Raw genomic sequence first — 19441 nt, 5'->3', positions numbered from 1 at the left:
GGAAAAACATTATTAGTGCAAAGATACCTGAAATGTTATTTGTTTTAGTAAAAAAATGGATATAGTCTACATGTTTAATAAGGAAAGAGGTTTGAAAAATGCCTATTTGATGTGATATTATGCAGCCATTAAGAAAATATATCACATAAGGCCAGACTAATGCCTGTAATCCCAGTGCTTTGTGAGGCAGAGGCAGGCAGATCACTTGAGGCCAGCAGTTCAAGACCAGCCTGACCAATGTGGTGAAACCTTGTCTGTACTAAAAGTACAAAAATTAGCTAGGCATAGTGGCATATGCCTGTAGTCCCAGCTACTCGGGAGGCTGATGCACAAGAATCGCTTGAACCTGGGAGGAGGTTGCAGTGAGCTGAGATTGTGCCATTGCACTCCAGCCTGAGCAACAGAGCAAGATTGTCTCAAAAAAATAAAAAATAATTAAAAAAAGGAAAACAAAGCCTCTAGAAAAACAAAGCCTTTAAAAAAGGATGTAAAATTGAATATATAAGGTAGACAGAATTATTTTCAAAAAGTTTTATAGAAAAATATCCTGGATTGTTGATGTTGTTTGAATATATTTTAATCATTTTTGTATAATGTCATGTATAATATGTAATAATGAAAGTAAAAAAAAAAAAAAGGTCTTAGTAGAGCAGGCAGAAAAATGCCAAACTCAGTGCCTATTGGTTATTTTGGTACGTGGGAAGATCAAGCATAAGGCTCCTTTTGGCTCCATGCTTGAGCTAGGAAAGTTAATCCCCCTGCAGGTCACCTTGGAAAGGGTACTATCACACAGAAAAACAGTGAGAACCATCCTAAATTTCAGCAAGGATTTGAGAAAGATCCAAATTTCACATAATGACGAATCTTCACACCTCTCTGCCCTATGACTTTCTGTAATTTTCGATCATCTATGCATTGTTCAAATTTATACCTGCAGATTATTTATTTAATTTTACTGTTTATAATTATAATAGACTAAGACAGATATAGAAGCTACTTATTTATACTAGAAATTAATAGATGACAAATACTGAACAATAGAATATAAAATTTACAAAGCATATTATAATATCTAAATAATGCTAAACCTAATATAGTGCAACTTTACAATGTTTATTTAGCTTGCTGTCTAAAATTCTGGTTTATTTGAACTTTTTGATCCAGAACTTTTATCAACCCTTCTTTGCTTATGCACAATGCAAGTGAAATCCAAGTAGATATCCCTCCATTTTTATTCAATCTTTCCTATACCTATTCTTTGTAGAGGAAGAATTACATGCCAACTCTATAGATTTGCATGTATCCAAGACATGGTTACTTTTAATCAATTGTAAATTTTTCTTGTGTTATAAAAATAGTTCCCCTCAGTAAATATCTGTATTGAGAAAAGCAAAGTCAAGGTGTCATTTCACTAGAATTCATCATGGTAATATTTATGTTTGCCTTTACTTCCAAAAAACAACAAAAAAACTCATTCCCTTTTCACATTTCATGTGACCCACTTCTTGAGATATACCTAATAAAGCCTTTATCAGTGGTCACCATTGTGCTGTTTTTCCTTTCACTTAACTCAGCCCTTGAGCCAGAGAAGGAAGTTGCACATACTTCTACTGGATTTTGCAAGATATTAGGTCATGCATGTTGACCATAGTAAGGAAACTCTTTAGTGTAAAACCACAAAGCTAATTTCAATCTCAGCCCCATGGCCTCCGGGAAAATAAGAGGCAGGGATCTGCACTGATTCTTCACTAACCTGAGATAAAATGGTGTTCTCTTCCAGTATGTCAATTTCTCAAAGACAGGCAATGTTTCCTTCAGTCACATTTCCTTCAGTCACAGGAAAGAAAAAAGCTTTCCTAACTGTACCTGTCATTCTTCTTTAAACATTCAACACTATAGTTCAGAACTCCAGGTAAATTGAACTTTGTTTTAAATATCTGATTTTTCCATTCAATGCTGATTTCTAGTGTTTGGAGTTCCTTTCCCAGCCCTGGCGGATCCTTGTAAGGGTGTTGTCTACACATGGCATGATTAGGACAAACTTGATCACCAGCACGGTGCAAGGAATGATGAGCCCTAACACGTAGGCTGCAGGAAGATACCATCTGAGATTTGAAGGGCTGAGGAATCTCTTTCCACCGTACACCAGAGTGTGGGCTGTACACAAGATCAGGGTCAAATAACCCAGTTTGGACTATAAACAAGAAACAAAAATATGTAAGTTAACATTATTACATCTTAAAGTGAAACACTCTAAGCCAGTGATGGATATTTGTCAACAATCACAAACATTCGAGACCTATAATGTTTAGGACACTTTGTTAAGTACTGAAAAAAAGCACTAAGCCTTCTTCAGGATGGTAAATACTTCATTTAAAACAAGGTCATTGCTTACAAATGACATAGTAGCTTCACCTTAACCTAGCTGGATGGAAAAGTTTCCCAGGAGTAAACTCTTCCAAGTTAGAATAAATAGTTAGCTTGCCTTGGTTCCCAGAGGTGAAACTCTTTTATTTATCATCTTTTCTAGAGGTCAGAAATGAATATGACATAGTATGACCTCAAGAAGCACCATCTTAGTATATGTTACTGACTAAAACCAGATCCTAGCTCATTTCTATCACAACAAAGAGCAATAGCCAATCTTACTTGTTTCAGCATACATTTTAAAGCTTATTGTTTATTTCGATCTTAATACCTTGAACAAAAGTGTTACTGAGAACATGTTGACTGAATTTGGTCCCTGGCAGAAACTGCAAGACTTAAGATTCCAATAGTTCTAAAAAATTCTAACCTGATTTTAAAGACTAATGGTCTTTTCTACTATACTCATAATAAGCATGCATCGGAATCATCTTGAAGGCTCATTACATTTCTGGACCACATTTTCAGAGTTTCTGATTCAGTAGGCCTGGGCATGGCCTGGGGTTTTGTGTATCTAACACGTTTCCAGGTGATGCAGATGCTGCTGGTCCTACTCAAAGTGCCATACTTTGAGGACCACTGGTCTACAAGAATGTGTAGTTACTAACTGCCTTTAAAGAGGGGTTGGTTGGTGGTTGACATGTGGAAGAAAACAATTTTTCCTCTTATAGGAGAGCATTAAGTCTTCAGGTGTGATGACATCTATCAAATCTTGCTGTGAAAATTTTAAACTTTATCTCAACATCTGGTTTTCCATATCTATATGTCCATGTTGTAAGGTTAAGTTTTAAATGGTGAAATTTTGTCTTGGGGTTTCTTTTCACCTTGTACCTATACATCTCCTCACATAAATCGTAATAGTTCTTGGTACTTTTCACCCTATAGTCTTAGCTGTAGATCTGGAGGCAGTCAGGAATCTTGGCAAGCATTAAGAAATCAAACCATTATGGATTCTGCCTTTTGTACCTTGGTTCAACATTTTCTAATTTGAATTTTTAAATGTGATTGCTAGGGAAGTGATGGAGCAAAATGAAAGGTCAGGAATGATCTTGAAGTTCTTACCTGGACAAATCGGAACTCTCTCCAGTTGACTGCATTGCTTACAGATGGCAAAGAAGTGATTCCCAAGAGTACAAACAGAAAAAATCCAAGTATTCCCAAAGCCACATATGAATCACTAAGCCAGGCTGAGGAGGTACTAAATGGATTCTCCTTCTTGAGTATTGCCTAAGAAAAATTATAAGCAATTATAAAACTACATTTTTACAAACTGCTCACACTTTGAAGGGGACTGAAAAATACCTCTGCATGAATTATTTGCTCAAAGCAAATTGTATGGCATTTCTTAAAAATTATTTTAAAATAACTTTAGTGAAAAATACACTTAGAAATTACATTTTTTTGGCAAAAAAAAGTAATTGGTTCTGTTTGGACTTGATTCTAGGAGTTGTGTAGAAAGTTTTGATTTTCCCTGTAAATTCTAAAAAGACAGTAAACACTCACTTATACCTTCATTACCATCTGCATTTTGTTCCCCAAGCAAAACTTGATGTTCTCAAACAATTACGTCAGAATTCTGTTTTTCTGCTTTATATGTGGATTACTCACACTCTCACAGCGGGTTCTTTCATGTTTGTTCTGTCATAATATAATACATCAGTCTTGCACCATAAGTTGAGAGGAATCAGACACTTGTAGTGTGACTCCTACCCAGGAAACTTACATATATTTGTTAGGAAAATAATGTAGAGAAACCCATAGAAGCAACATTAATGACTAATAATTTTTGAGACTGAAATAAGATCTATCAAAACTAGCTATTTCTAAACTAGAACTGACTTATAGCCCTTCCTCTGGGAGTTTCTTAAAACTCCTTCAACTGATTCTCACTGAATCTTTTGATTATGCATAAGATAATATTTGATATTTGCTCAGAATTATTTGGTTTTCTAGTTATTGAGGCCAACTTCCCCCAAGTCAAACATTAAGGGAATTATAAGCACTCTTTTGTGAATTTGTTTGCTTTAGTGTGGCACACGTTTGGTTAGCTCCCTTACTTATAAGATGGTTGGTTTTGACTTCCAAAAGGAAGTAACATGCATAAGAATAGAAGCTTGAAAAAACACGTTAGTTAACATATGACTGCCAACCAAAGGGATTCAAGCAAGTGTCTTTAGGTTTCTTGAGCCATGAAATCTGTCGGTTTGCCAGTATCTCTCTGAGCCCTGGGAATACAGATCTGGACCCAAGTGAACCTGGAAAGTAAACGTTTATTCTTTTTTTTTTCTTTTGAGATGGAGTCTTGCTCTGTCACCCAGGCTGGAGTGCAGTGGCATGATCTCGGCTCACTGCAACCTCCACCTCCTGGGTTCAAGCGAGTCTCCTGCCTCAGCCTCCCAGGTAGCTGGGATTACAGGTGCCCGCCACCATGCCCAGCTAATGTTTTTATTTTTAGTATTGATGGGGTTTCACCATGTTGGGGCCAGGATGGTCTTGATCTCTTGATCTCATGATTCACCTGCCTCAGCATCCCAAAGTGCTGGGATTACAGGCATGAACCACCACATCCAGCAACTTTTATTCTTAATAGTTGTATGAGATCTAAACTGGATTCATTTTAAAAACCTGACATGACATTTCTAATTCTAGTTACTTTAAAAAACAAGATGCTTAGAAGAGTGACTTTCTATAATTATGAAATGAAATATGATATAGCAATAGTCTTTGATTTCAGGAGTAGAGGAAAATACATAAGAAGATATTTACCTGGGTAACAGTTAGGTTTCCCGACCTCCATCGTACATAATATCGAATAGGAATCACAAGTGTGTAGAGGACATGAAGGAAGGCAAATCCCAGGGCCAGCAAGCCAAGCTGCTTTCGGCAAAGCATCCAGTGGTCCAGCCAGTCTGGGAATTGACGGTATTTTGTGCCTCGGTACAGTTGTAGAATGGCAGCAATAACACCAGGGAGGTAAACCAAAGCAAGCAGTGTAAGTGCTGTTATTGGAAAGACACGGTTTGGAATGGAAATAGCCATACGAAATGTATTATCTTTCTTTTCATAAACATAAGGGTAGATTACGTCTCTTATAACACAATAGAAAAACAAGAAGATACACAGAACAGCAGACAAATAGAAGGGGAACCTCCACATTGGAAACAGTTGCAGGGGGTACTCTTCAATTTCTTTGGCTGCCATGAGTGATCCTTGATCCATTGGAGTAAGTCCAAGATTACGAACAATATCCATCACTCTTTGCTTGGCTTTGCTGTCATTTCCACACACAAATACCTGGTTTAAAAACAATTAATTCTGTATTTACTCCTTTTCTTTATTTAATAATTATTTTGAAAGGCTACAACAGCACCATGCAGAATGATGACATGTAACAGTGAACGGTTTTTAAAATAAGGACGTAGAATTAACGTATCTAACAAGATGCTTTAAACTTGTTTGTGGTATCCTAGATAGGTAAGTACCATGGTTTTTAGTTGATGATGGTTTTAGGCACATCACACTTATTTAAGACCTGGTTCTCTCCATAATGAGTAGTTTGATCTTTCTTCTGTATTTGTGGTGCTGCATCACTTATGAATGCTTCTAATCTCAGTGCATAAATGGAACCAGTTTCATACAAGGTAATGGAAGTAGAAAAGGATATTCACCAAGTATTAGTTTCTAGTACTGACAAGAAGCCTCCAGAGGCTGACACCATGGGGTTCCATCAAACTAAAATCTGAGGGTGCATACAGTGGGAGATGAATTGCAACAGTTGACCACCTTACTTGGTCAAGCTCAAGAAAATTATTCACAACACATATTAGCAAAATGTAATATTTAGTGGGTATTTGATCTTGGAATTATATTTTAGAATCTTTGAGGCAAGTGCACATTTAATGATTCATGTTTTAAAGATTGAGTGTAGATTTGTTTAATCTTACCTGCCGACTTGCATCCAGTGCTCCTGATTGGAGAGCCCAGGCTGAGATGGTGTTAAATGCTTTTACCACGTGGGCTCCTGGCACCAACTGAGCAAGGTACTCTGCATTAGATTCTGGATACTGATTGATTTTGAGGTTGTTGCTGATGTCTACCAATATTTTTCCATTGAGAACCTCAGTTAATTCTGTGAGAAAATCATAATGCTCTCTGTGGATTGCTATGATTATGATGTCAGACTTCTTGGCTGCTTCTGAATAGCTCAAGACTTCTGCACCATTGGGCAGTAGGTTGTTCTTCTGGGGGTTTCGACTTCCAAAAACAATAGAATAACCACACTGGAGCATTTTCAATCCCAGTGATCTTCCAAAATCACCAGTTCCAAAAATACATACAATCTCTTGCTTTTCTGAAGAATTCATAGTAAGAGGAAGTGCATCTATACAAGTTTTCTCCATAACTGAAAAATAATAACACAAATGCCCAACAAAATATAAATGCTCTGTGCATGAAAAATTAAAGAGAGCTATATCCAGGAAGTATAGTCATTGACTTGTTCTAATCTAATTGTCTTAACTATATTTACCCCCAAATTTGGAAGGAGTGAAAATTGTCATATATATTCTCATATGTGTCTTATGTAACAAAATCACTGGTGAAAAGCTTTTGTTTGATAAAAGGATACAGGACAAAATCTGACCAAAAAATGCACCAATAAATTATAGATGAATTCACTTGTTTAGTGATACAAAAAAACCTAAATAAAACATTAGCAAACAGAATCCAGCAGCTTATTAATAGAAGGTATATGTTGATCATATGGGGATTATTCTACAAACGTGAAGATCAACTCTACAAGTTCAATTTTAGAAACTTCATTAATACAACTTAAAAGATTAAAATTTAATCTTATATTAAAAGATTTAAGGAAAAAGTCTGTCATATCTGTGTATGTTAAAAAGGACATCTGTTAAAATTCAATATTTATTCTTGATTCACAGTGAAAGAGAAATATATAGATATTTCCTTAACATATAAAAGTTATTGATCTTAACCTAAAATTCGGCATTATGCCTAAAAACATGAGTAGAAACATTTCCAACAAAGTCAGGAACCAGACAAATATGTCTGCTATGACCACTTTAGTTGTTGTTCTGGAAGTTCTAACTAACATAACTAGATCAGAGAAAGAAATCAGAGGTATGGAAATTCAAGAGGGATTCCAGATGATCAAACAAGGGAAAATCAACCAAAAAAGTATCATACATACAAAAACAATTCAACATCTAGTCTGGGAACTAGATTAAAATCAATATTCTTCATATATTAAAAAAGAAACTAGTAAGAAGATTTAATCCATGAAAGGATCCTACTTATAGCTGCAACAAAATAAAGACAATATGTAACAAGATAGCAAGGTATGTGCAACATCTATATGAAAAATATCTTAAATGCTCTTAAGAATCAGGAGAAGAGAAATTATATAAATGAAAATGTACAGCATGTTCTTGGATGGCAAGGCTCACAAGATGTCAGTTTTCCCTAATTTAATCTATAAATTCTGAAAAGTAGGTTAATAAATGGGATGCTAGTCATATTAAATATTAACACTTTTATAAAGCCAAAATAATTAAATAATGTGGTACTATCAAAGAAATAGATAAAGTTCTGGACAGGAACGGTGGCTCATGCCTGTAATCCCAGCACTTTGGGAGGCCAAGGCAGGTGGATCACTTGAGGCCAGGAGTTTGAAACCAGCCTGGCCGACATAGTGAAATCTCATCTCTACTAAAAATACAAATATTAGCCAGGTGTGGTGACATGCGCCTGTAATCCCAGCTACTCAGGAGGTCACTGCACTCCAGCCTGGGCAACAGAGAGAGACTTTGTGTCCAAAAAAAAAAAAAAAGAAAGAAAAAAAAAGAGAAAAAAGAAAGTAGACAAATTTTAATGAATGAGTTTAAAAAAATTCAGAAATGGACCCAAACACATATGATAAATAGCATCTCAGGTCAATGAGAAAACAGATTATTTAATTGCTAATGCAATGACCCAACAGGTTCGCCTTGCCTGTTATCTAGACAGAGCTGATTTATTCAAATGAAAGAACATTTCAGCTCTTTAGGAGAGTACCGAAATTTCCTTTATTTTAATGTCATAATTGCCAAGGTTATCAGAAACTTGCATTCAAGAGCACCTGTCAAAGTTTTATAGCTGATTATAAAACCATCTCCTAAAGAGGACCAAATCAAGATAACAATTGTCTGCAGATGACAGAAATGTTTCAGGGAAGCCACAGTCAAAGAAATTGACAAGGAAACTTGTTACCTCTGTGGCACACAAAAATTCAACGTAACAATTGTAGTTATTACTGATAACATATACTGAGGCATATTAGAATTATAGAAATCTTATACAATTTTATAACATACTAATAACATGTTTATATGACTATAACTCAAAGAAAGTTAAACACCCTTTTATATTTGACAATGTTTCTTGAATGATTTTAATACATTAAATAAGCCCAATATATCTTTTTGAACTTTAGGAGATGTAATTTTTTTTTTAAACTTAGAATTTGATCTTGGAAGGTTTGTCAAATATCAAAGGTTTAAAACACTGGATATCACAAAATAGAGTCCCATGTCACCATAAGTTATTCATTTACTCAAAATGACAGCTCAGGGCTGGGCATAGTGGTGCACACCTATAGTCCTAGCTACACTGAGACTGAGACATGAAAATTGCTTGAACTTGGGAGGTGGAGGTTGCAGTGAGCCTAGATCGCACCACTGCACCCCAGCCTGGGCGACAGAGTGAGAGTCTGTCCCCTGCCCCCAGAAAATTGCTGGCAACAATTCCTTCAGAGCCCTCCATACATATAAACACACACACACACACACATACACACACACACACAATGTAAGACGAACAGAAGGCCTTCAAGACACAGATTCCAGACCCAGTCTCAAACCAAGAGTAGTCCTCTAAACAAGTTCTTTATTCTCCGTCCAATTAGATACCCCCTAATGGAGCTACAGACAGACACTCTGTAATGGGGCTACAGTTACACATACTTTGTAATGGAGCTACAGGCAGATACCTTGTGATGGGGCTATAGATAGACGCCCTGGGAGGTTACTAAGACACAGCAGCACCTCCAGAGAGGCCAATAAATCAGGAGAAGGAAGGGGCTGTTGGTAGCTGACTAGAATACTCACCAAATCAGACACCTCACGTTGAGGCTATAGCTATAGACACCCAGTGATGAAGCTACAGTTATGGGATATCTCCTTAGCATTATTTCTCCACTACAATTGAATCCATGCACATTGGGTCAGCAGCACACCACTGGCAGAGAGTGCCAGAGTCAGCCCCTAGTCCAAGAGATCTAGGTAGCCACTTGGGCTGGCCTCCGGATCCATCATCAGAGGTGGGCTACACAGTAGGTAACCACAAAGGCAATCGTGGTTGAGCCCCCAAATTTGTAACCGCCCAGTGGGTTCACCTTGCCTGCTGCCTAGACAGAGCTGATTTATCATGACAGGGGGATTGCAGTGGAGAAGGAGTAATCCAGGCAGAGCTGGCTGTACAGGAGATGCGAGTATTATTATTACACAAATCAGTTTCCTGGAGCATGAAGATCAGAGTTCTTAAATATAATTTAAATTAAAGTAGGAGCTCTGAAGTGGGGAGTGCTGATTGGTCACGTTGGAGATGGACTCATAAAGGGGATCGCAGAACTGGTTGAGCCAGATTACCAATTTGGGTGATGTCAGCTGATCCATCCAGTGCAGGGTCTGCAAAATATCTGAAGCACTGATCTTAGGTTTTACAATAGTAATGCTATCCACAGGAGCAATTTGGGGAAGGTCAGACTCTTGCAGCCAGAGGCTGCCTGACCCCTAAAATGTAATAACTAATCATGTAGTTAATTTGTTAGTCCCACAAAGGCAGACTGGTCCCCAGGCAAGAAGTGGGTCTTTTTAGGAAAAGGGACATTATAAATTTTGTTTCAGAGTCAAACCATAAACTAAATTCCTTCCTAAGGTTAGTTCTTCCTACACCCAGGAATGAACAAGGACAGCTTAAAGGTTAGAAGCAAGATGGAGTCAGTTAGGTCTGATCTGTGTCACTGTCATAATTTCTTCAGTTATAATTTTGCAAAGGTGGTTTCAATGTTGGGGCAACTCAACAGTTACCTGAAAGAAAAAAATAAATTTATACCTTATACTCCACCCCAAGGTAAATTCAAAATAAATGAAAGATTTATTTTTTAAAAAATGAAACTAGAACAGAACTAGAAGAAACCATGGAACATTCTTTCATAATCTTAGAGGAGAAGGTCCTTTTCCTACATCATTAAACCATTAACAAATAGTTGGACAAATGCGATTGCATAAAAATAAATAGCTTCTGCAGTGCAAAACCCACTAAGCAATGTCAGAATGAAGATAATCAACAAACTGGAAAAAATATTTTCAACTCATATAAATCAATGAGAAAAAAACAATTACCCATTAGAAAATTGGGCAAAGTATATGAGCTGATAGTTTGTCCTAAGGAAATATATAAAAGACTTTTAAACACAGTAAAAGATTCTTAATATTACCCAAAACTAAAAAAAAAAAAAAAATGCATGTTAAAACTAAACTGAAATACTGTTATGAATCGTGTGACTGTAAAATTTAAATAAAAAACCAGTTTCTATGATCTGCAATAATCCAGGTTGCTTTCTATACTTTTGAAGAATATTTTTTCTTCAGTGTTGAGATTTTCTCAAAAATCTTTCTTTCCCAATATTTAGTTTAAGCTTTCAGTTGATCTTTTATTTTTTTGGTGCATGCATGTGCATATGTGTGTGTGTGTGTGTGTGTCTATTGTTCGATGATATATCTTCAGTGCTCAGAAAAGGACTAACTACCACAGTCTAGGAATGTACAAATATTTGCTGAACAACATTAAAAGGGTAGGATGAAGGGGCTGGAAGTGGAAAAGGTTACTCTGTGTCCCAGGCACAGTGTGAGATAAATAAAGAGGAAGATGCTGAATGATTAAAGAGTAACCAATGGAGAAGAGTAAGAAAGAAGGAAAGAAGTGGAAGAGATGTTGTAAGGACATTATTTCTTTCACCCAAATGGGTTGAAAGTAAAACTCTGTGAATTTGATACAGAATTTTCAAAGCAGACATAATCATTACTCAATTCTCCTATGGTGGATTTCATGCAGATTGCACAGCATATGTGGGGTTTGCACCTTTTTCCTGGCATTTCAGAAATTTGCACTTTCCATTTTAACCTATCAAAAACACCTATATTCTTACCTGAGCTTATCTGAAGTTGCGTGCCTCTACCACAAGCAGAGCATTTAGGTTTTTGTAGGGAGGTAGAAGTTATGGGAGAAAGGGACAAGAAAGACAGGACATTCCTGCACTCCCACAGAAACTCTGAATAATCTAATTAAATACAACATCTGAATCATTTTATAAACGAACTGGTGCCTGGTATCCTGAATGGGTGTCATCAAAGGTCATGACCACATGTGGGAAAGTACCTGTAGATGATCAGGGACCTTTGTATAAAAGTGCAGCTGTGCCTTTGAAAATTTCTTACTAGCACCTGCACATGCAGACTAGTTTAGCAATTTACCTTCTGTTGGTTGTTTGCCAATCAGTTAACACCTAGTTTTATAAATCAAACCTTCAAACTGCTGAACAATGCCTTCATTATTCTACTGTAGAACTGGTTTGTGTCACAAAAGAATGTCTGACTGCCTATCCCCTCACTTAAAAAAATTATTTTATCCTAATATTTTTATTCTGTCTTTCATACTGGATGAACATTTGCAAGCAAAATGTAGATTTGATGCAGTTGCCAGTATCCTGTAATGAGATGGATTTTGTCACTTGAAATATTCTCATTTGGATTATCTTAATCATTGCCAAGAGAGAGTCATTCCAGACTATTTTGACTGTTTGGTCACTACATTCATTTATTCTAATCTTTCATGAAGTTTTTTAATGAAGATATTGACTACCTGGCCCTATTTTTTGCTTCACCTCTTACCAGCAATGTCACCTTGAGCAAGTTACTCAAACTCTTTGTGTCTCAGTTTCATCATCTGTAAACTGAGGGATTGCTAGTACCTACTTCAGAGATACTGTGAGTGAAGAGAGCAAAAATCAGCTAATGACCACAAACAGGTACTGGAGACAAAATCTCCATATCTGAGGAATTTAGAAGTATCACGAAGGGAGCAAAGACCTCCTGGTGACCATCAAATAGGCCATCAGAGGCAAAACTCCATAGCGAGGGAATTTAGAAGTAATTAAAGTTCTTTAGTATCTAAATAGGCACCTGGTTCCAGGCCTCTTTCAAAAAAATTTCTAAGTAACGAAAATTTCTATACATCTCCAGAACGCTATGCTGAAACTCACTGTGCAACCCTTGCTGACAGTAAGGCACCAAAATGACTATAAATGTCATCATTTATCATGACCTATCTGGCTAATATGGTCCAAATTACCCTCAAGCTTCTGTCTTAAGGTTCATAAATGCTCCTAAGGAGAATCCCCCCTGGTCTGCTCAGTTCTATCTTGCTAAGACACCCTGCTGCACTCTTCTGCAGTGTTCTTTCTTTCTACTAAAACTTTCCTTTTCCAAAACTATACTGTTGTCATTAAATTCTTCTTACCAGCCCACAAGTTGACCACTTTCAGATGCTAGGGCTCTCACACCTTGTCCAGCAGTGAAAATTAGATGAATTCCTGTATCTCAAAGCAGTTCTTGAGACCTAATAAGTGCTTAAGAAAATGGCTATTTTAAATAGATTGGCAATCTATTAGTTACTGAATAAAGTATCTAATTAACATAGCCTTTATATAAACTTTACAAATTAATGGTTAATTATGCTTATATAACTGTGATTTTTATAAATATATAAAAATATTTGAACTACAGTGCAGTGATTCTTAAGAATCTCCTACTCGTTCCGCTTATTTCTTATAAATAAAACTCTATATAAAATGACTTTTGAGGATCACTTGAGGTCAGGAGTTCGAGACCAGCCTGGCCAATATGGTGACACCCTGCCTCTACTAAAAATACAAAAAAATTTAGCCGGGCATGGTGGAACACACTTGTAATTCCACTATTGGAGAGACTGAAGGGGAAAGACTGCTTGAACCTGAGAGGTGGAGGTTTTAGTGGGCCAAGATTGCACCGCTGCACTCCAGCCTGGGCAACACAGCGAGACTCCATCTCAAAAAGAAAAAAGAAAAAAAAAAAAAAGAAAAGAAATAGATACATGTATGCATACTCTCAACCAAAGGGAGATCAAGCTGAGGGTGTATTTTGCATTAAGTACTATATAAAAGATGCTGCTACACCCATTTCAGGCATCTTGAAACTCAAAATTTGTGTGTAAATATGCATTCATGGAGGTTCCTTGTTCAAAGACTTAAAAAAAGTTTTCTAGTCCTACATTACTCTTATATCTAGGATAGAAATAATAAAGAAAAAAATAAAAAAAGATAGTAAAAGGAAGAAGAGTTATTAAGGGAAAGGTGGGTTAAAATACTTAAAACATAACATAGGAGTTTCCTCTCCTTACTTCAGTCTCATGGGCTCTCCACAAACCTCAGTTATGTAACAGGAAATACAACAGAAATATTTCTGAGTTTGGAAAATCCGCAGGACTGGTTTTGCCTCTTATGGAATCATCTCCCAGAGATGATAGCCAAGATGGGTAAAGTGATCTCACAAGGGTGTTTACATAGACCAGGAATTAGCAATCAGTGACGCAGATATGAAGGTGGCAAAGATGACAACGAAGCCATGGTAGAAGCTGACTCTGAGAAACCGTGTGTGTGTATTGTGTATGTGTGTGTGTGTGTGTATGTGAGTGTGTGTGTCATATGAGGGACCAGGTGTGGGTCAGGAGGAGTCCTGTTTATTGTCTCTCTCTTTGCAGATCCCACCCCACAGGCCTTGGAAACCTGAGGCAGTATTCTTCTGGGATGTTTCCAACTAGGCTTCCCATGAGGATGTTAGGGCCAGCCTGGCTGGTGAATTTTACTTCTCTCACCTCTCAGAGGTAAGAGGTCTAAGAGGCTCAGGCCTCTTCCAGCTTTTGAGGATGCCAGCATAGTAGAAACATAAAAAGGTCCAAAGAGAATTACAAAAAATAACCTATTTTAAGTTCTTATACTTAAGTCAATGCTTACTAAAAAAATAAATCAATCAAACTTTTGTTTGAAATAATTATAGATTCCAAGGAAGTTGCAAAGATAGTACAGGAGGTCCCTGTGCATCTTTCACCCAGTTTTCTCCAGTTTTATGTCACTAGAGTACAATATCCAAACCAGAACACTGACATTGGAGCCATATGCATGTATATTTCCAGGTCATTTTATCTCGTGTGTATGCTCATGTACCCATCACTTCAATGAGGTTACAGACTAGACCATCCCTCATGCTGCCCTCCTCACTATCAGCTGAACCCCTGGAGGTCATTAATCTGTTTGTTAACACTACAATTTGGTCATTTTGAGAATGAATAAAATCACACAGTAATATAAGCCTTTTGAGACTGGCATTTTTTCACTCAGTATAACATCCTTAAGATCCATCAATTATTTTTCCTTTTATTGCTGAGTGGTATTCCACAGTATAGATATACTACAGTTTAACTCTTCATCTAAGGTAGGACATTTTGGTTGTTTCCAGTTTTGGCTATTACAAATAAAGCTTCTATGAGTATTCACATACAGGTTTTCGTATGAAAATAAGTTTTCGTTTCTCTGTGATAAAGACCCCGGGATACAAATTCTGGGTCATATAGTGTTTGTTTAGCATTATAAAACTTGGCTATACTGACTTCGAATGTGAACTAATTTACTTCTAACCAGGTATTTATGAGTCATGATTTTTTATTTTAGCCATTCTGGTATCTCATTGTGGTTTTAATTTGCATTTGTCTAACGGTTAATCATGTTGCATATATTTTAATGTGTTTATTTGTTCTCCATGTGTCCTCTTTGGTGAGATGTCTCTTCATCTATTTTGCTTATTTGCTAATTGAACTGTTTGGGTTTATTTACTGTTGAGTTTGACAATCTTTATATATTCTACATATGAATCTCTTGTCAGATATGTGATTTGCAAGCATTTTCTGCCAGTCTATAGCTTGTTTTTTTCATGTCTTAACACATTCAAAGTCATAAAACAAACATTTTTTAATTTGATTATGTCCAATTTATTTATTTATTTTTCTTTTATGGGTTGTGCTTTCAGTATGTTACCCAAAAACTCTTCACAAAACCCTAGTCCTGAATGTTTTCTTCTAAAAGTTTTACTTGTAAGTCTATGATCCATTTTAAGTAATTTTTGTACAAAGTGTAAGGTTTAGGACAATTTTTATTTTTTGACCTATGAATACATAACTACTCTCCTACCATTTGTTGAAAAAACTATCCTTATTTTTTGCTGAATTGCTTTCACATTTTTGTGAAACATCAGTTAAACATAGAGGTGTGGTTCTATTTCTCTATTCTCTATTCTGTTCCATTGATCTATGTGTCTATACCTCTGCCAATACCACATAATGTTGATGGCTGTAGCTTTATAATAAGTCTTAAAATTGGGTACAGTGATTCTTCCCACTATGTTCTTTTTCAAAACTATTATAGCTACTCTAGTTCATTTTAATTCCTATACATTTTAGAATAACCTTGTCATAAATTTTTAAAAGTGTACTTTAAATGCTTAAATTAAAAAAAAATGCTTAAAAATATTCCAAAACTTCAATGCAAATTAGTTCATGTTTTAGGAGAAAAATATAGATGACTGTTCTAAAAAATTAATTCATACAAAAGTATAATAGCAATGTGTAGGTACTGGTTAAACATCCCTAACCCAAAAATATAAACTCAGAAATGCTCCAAAATCCAAACTTTCAGACATGGTACCACCATTGGAAAATTTCACACCTGACTTTATGTGACTGGTTGCAGTCAAAAGCAGTCAGAACTCTGTTTTATGCATAAGCCTATTAAACAGTTTGTATAAAATTACATTTAGGCTATGTGTATAAGGTGTATATGAAACACAAATTTAATGTTTAGACTTGGGTCTCATTCTCAAGATATCTCATTATGTATATGCAAGTATCTTAAAATGCAAAAAAAAAAAAAAAAAAAGAAAAAGAAAAAGAAAAAATCTGAAATCCAAAACATTTCTAGTCCCAAGCATTTCAGTTGTGGGATACTCAACCTGTACATAATAAATGGGCACAAATTTAAAGTTATATGATGGACTATATGCATAGATCTCATTTAAATAATAAGTAAAAATCAATTTTGAAGGTCTTTGTGTATAAGCAGCCTGGGACCAAATGGTCCCTTCGTCCCTCCCATTCCCTGGAATAGATCCTGTTTCTCATTTCTTTTAGTAATAAGAATGAAGTCAGCAACCTAACCATATCTCTTCTAAATGGTGGTACTTTCTTGTCTTACACTTGGAAAATGGGCCAATTGTTTTCCCCTGAAATTTCATAAAGATAAAAATATATACATACCTATGCATATAATGCCATTTGTAGACAAAGAAAAGGCAAGAAAATCTTCCCCTTTCTTTCGTACAGATAGGCCTGGAAGGGAAAATTAGCCTCCACGAATCCCTCTTATTTCTTTTATTTTTAAAAAACACACAAAGTATACAAATGAAGGTAGATTTCTTTATGTAAAGACTCAACCATTGTTTATGCACATCATTAGGAGTCTAACTTGTTTCTTGGCTCACTTAATTTTACATAAATATACAAATTTAAAATGCAAAAAGTTTTATATGAAAAATTTGGACCAGGCGCGGTGGCTCATGCCTGTAATCGCAGCACTTTGGGAGGCCGAGGCGGGTGGATCACAAGGTCAGGAGATCGAGACCACGGTGAAACCCCGTTTCTACTAAAAATACAAAAAATTAGCCGGGCGCCGTGGCGGGCGCCTGTAGTCCCAGCTACTCAGGAGGCTGAGGCAGGAGAATGGCTGAACCCGGGAGGCGAAGCTTGCAGTGAGCCGAGATCGCGTCACTGCACTCCAGCCCGGGCGACAGATCGAGACTCCGTCTCAAAAAAAAAAAAAAAAAAAAGAAAAGAAAAATTTGGAGGTAATCGTTATAAAAACAACTGTAAAGACAACAGTCTTTCATCAGTTTCAATCATCACAACATAATTTTTAGTAACAGAAAATAGTATGCTGGGATCCATCATTAGATAAGTTGGCATAGAAGAACCTATCTACAAAGCTTGGTTTGGAAGGGTTCAGAAAGAGAGAGGACATGGTAGTGGTACAGACAGACAGATGTTTTCTTAGCACCCTTTCCTGTCTTTAATCATTGAAGCAACTTCTTAGTTGCTTATGAAAATACAAATACCTCTGCAAAGGGCTACACTAAGGCTTATGAAAATGCAAAGGGTTACACTAGAAACCAGTGGTTCTCAATCCTGGTGCATATGAGAATCAGGTAGAGAGCCTGATGACCCAGACTCTTGGAGAATCTGAATCAACTGGTCTAGGGTAGAGCCTGGACATTTTTCTTAAGCTCCCCCAGGTCATTCAAACGTACAGCCAAGCTTGAGAACCATTGCCTTAAAGCTTTTATCAGCTTTTATGTTAGCTTTCATTTAATGGCCTGCTACAGTTGTTCTACTTCCTGGTAACACATTAGAATCAGCTGGGGAGCTGTTAAAATGCTAGGAAACCACCTCCTGAGATTCTGAATCAATTGATCTGAGGTAGAGCCTAGGCATCTGTATTTTAAAAACCAAACTAAAACAAACTTAAGTGATTCTAAAGAGCATCTGTTTTGGAGAACCACTGGAGGTGGAAAAAGGTAAAGTTATCTTTTTCTTTTCCTTTTTATTTTGGAGAGGTGTGGTAGGGAGAGGAAAGATAAGAGGAAGAACAGGATGTTGAGGTTGTAAGGAGTTGCAGAAACTTCACCTTCCTTACAATTTTTTCCTCTAAGTCTTCTTTGGCTGAGAAGCTAGAATTCCTCTCTTTTTGAGAACCAGAGGCAAAATGAGTACGTTTGAGTGTGCAGGCCTTGGAAAAGAGAGAGTTCAAGTTATGCCAGATTCAAGACTTGTCAAACTGTGGGTAAGGTTTGTTCCGTAACTCTCTCTAGGAAACCTTAAAGAGTTGTCTTCCAAGAGCCATGAAATCATAATTTGATCAGATCTACTTATACATCTACTCAGTACCCCTAGCAGCAACTATCACATAGTACAGCATAATGTGATAACGTGTCATAAATCAGTTGGGTGAAACCATTAATAAAATCATTCTGCCTCTTTCTCTTTTTGAGAATTCAGCTTTGAATTCTGAAATAATCATTCATCCAAACATCTGAATTCTTCAGACGCTATCCCCTCTGGACACATACAACCACTAGTGTAGCACACAAATCAGAGATCTGGCTTGGCACCTTCCACAGTTGGAATGCAAATAACACCTTCAAACTGTATGAGATGTGACAGGATTTTTTATTTTAATTTAACGGCTGTAAATAGGAGGGGTTTTTTTTTTTAAGTCCTTCCTTCTGTTTTATTATTCTTTCTGAATTTCAACCCAAAAGCCCTTGATGACTTGATGACATATTTGTAATGAGCCGAAACCCGTCAATCAAAGGTTCCCTTTCATCACAAGGCAAAAGGGCAGGAGGGGGTTCTGCAACTATGTCAGTCTTGTTGTGATTCACAGCATTTGCTTTAATATATCCCAAGGATAATTAGAAAGCAAAAAGTATTAAAAAAATAAAAACCTTCCATGAACACACAAACGTATCCAATTATTCACTGAGCTATTTCTGTATTTAGTGAGATCAAGGCTCTCTAGGGATAACAAACATTCACATTCAAGTACATGTTCTTTTATTGGCAGGTATGTATTACTGTAGCAAAATCAGAAGACCTTGGTTTAAAAAGATCACTGATTACAGTTTATTTTAAAAAATGCCCATAATAAATGGCTTTTTCTAACATTTTTGGACAGTTCAATCTTTAAGCCATATATAAG

At 36.5% G+C, this 19441-nt stretch overlaps 1 protein-coding gene across 1 annotated transcript in view; it reads right to left on the bottom strand.

Annotated features, from left to right (window-relative positions):
* Positions 1-1005: 1005 nt before the first annotated feature.
* STEAP4 (STEAP4 metalloreductase) overlaps positions 1006-19441 on the bottom strand; it is a 28192-nt gene continuing 9756 nt past the window's right edge. The window contains exons 2-5 of the mRNA XM_023226582.2: positions 6369-6826; positions 5191-5718; positions 3487-3651; positions 1006-2194 (exon numbers count right to left, since the gene is read on the bottom strand). Coding sequence (XP_023082350.2) covers positions 1964-2194; positions 3487-3651; positions 5191-5718; positions 6369-6824 — 1380 coding nt within the window. The 5' untranslated portion in view covers positions 6825-6826 and the 3' untranslated portion in view covers positions 1006-1963. The remainder of the gene's footprint in view (positions 2195-3486; positions 3652-5190; positions 5719-6368; positions 6827-19441) is intronic.

The sequence above is a fragment of the Piliocolobus tephrosceles genome, chromosome 8 (assembly GCF_002776525.5).
Source record: "Piliocolobus tephrosceles isolate RC106 chromosome 8, ASM277652v3, whole genome shotgun sequence".
Lineage (NCBI taxonomy): Eukaryota > Metazoa > Chordata > Mammalia > Primates > Cercopithecidae > Piliocolobus > Piliocolobus tephrosceles.
Note: the sequence above shows the minus strand (reverse complement) of the source record. Positions and strands in the feature narration are given on the sequence as shown.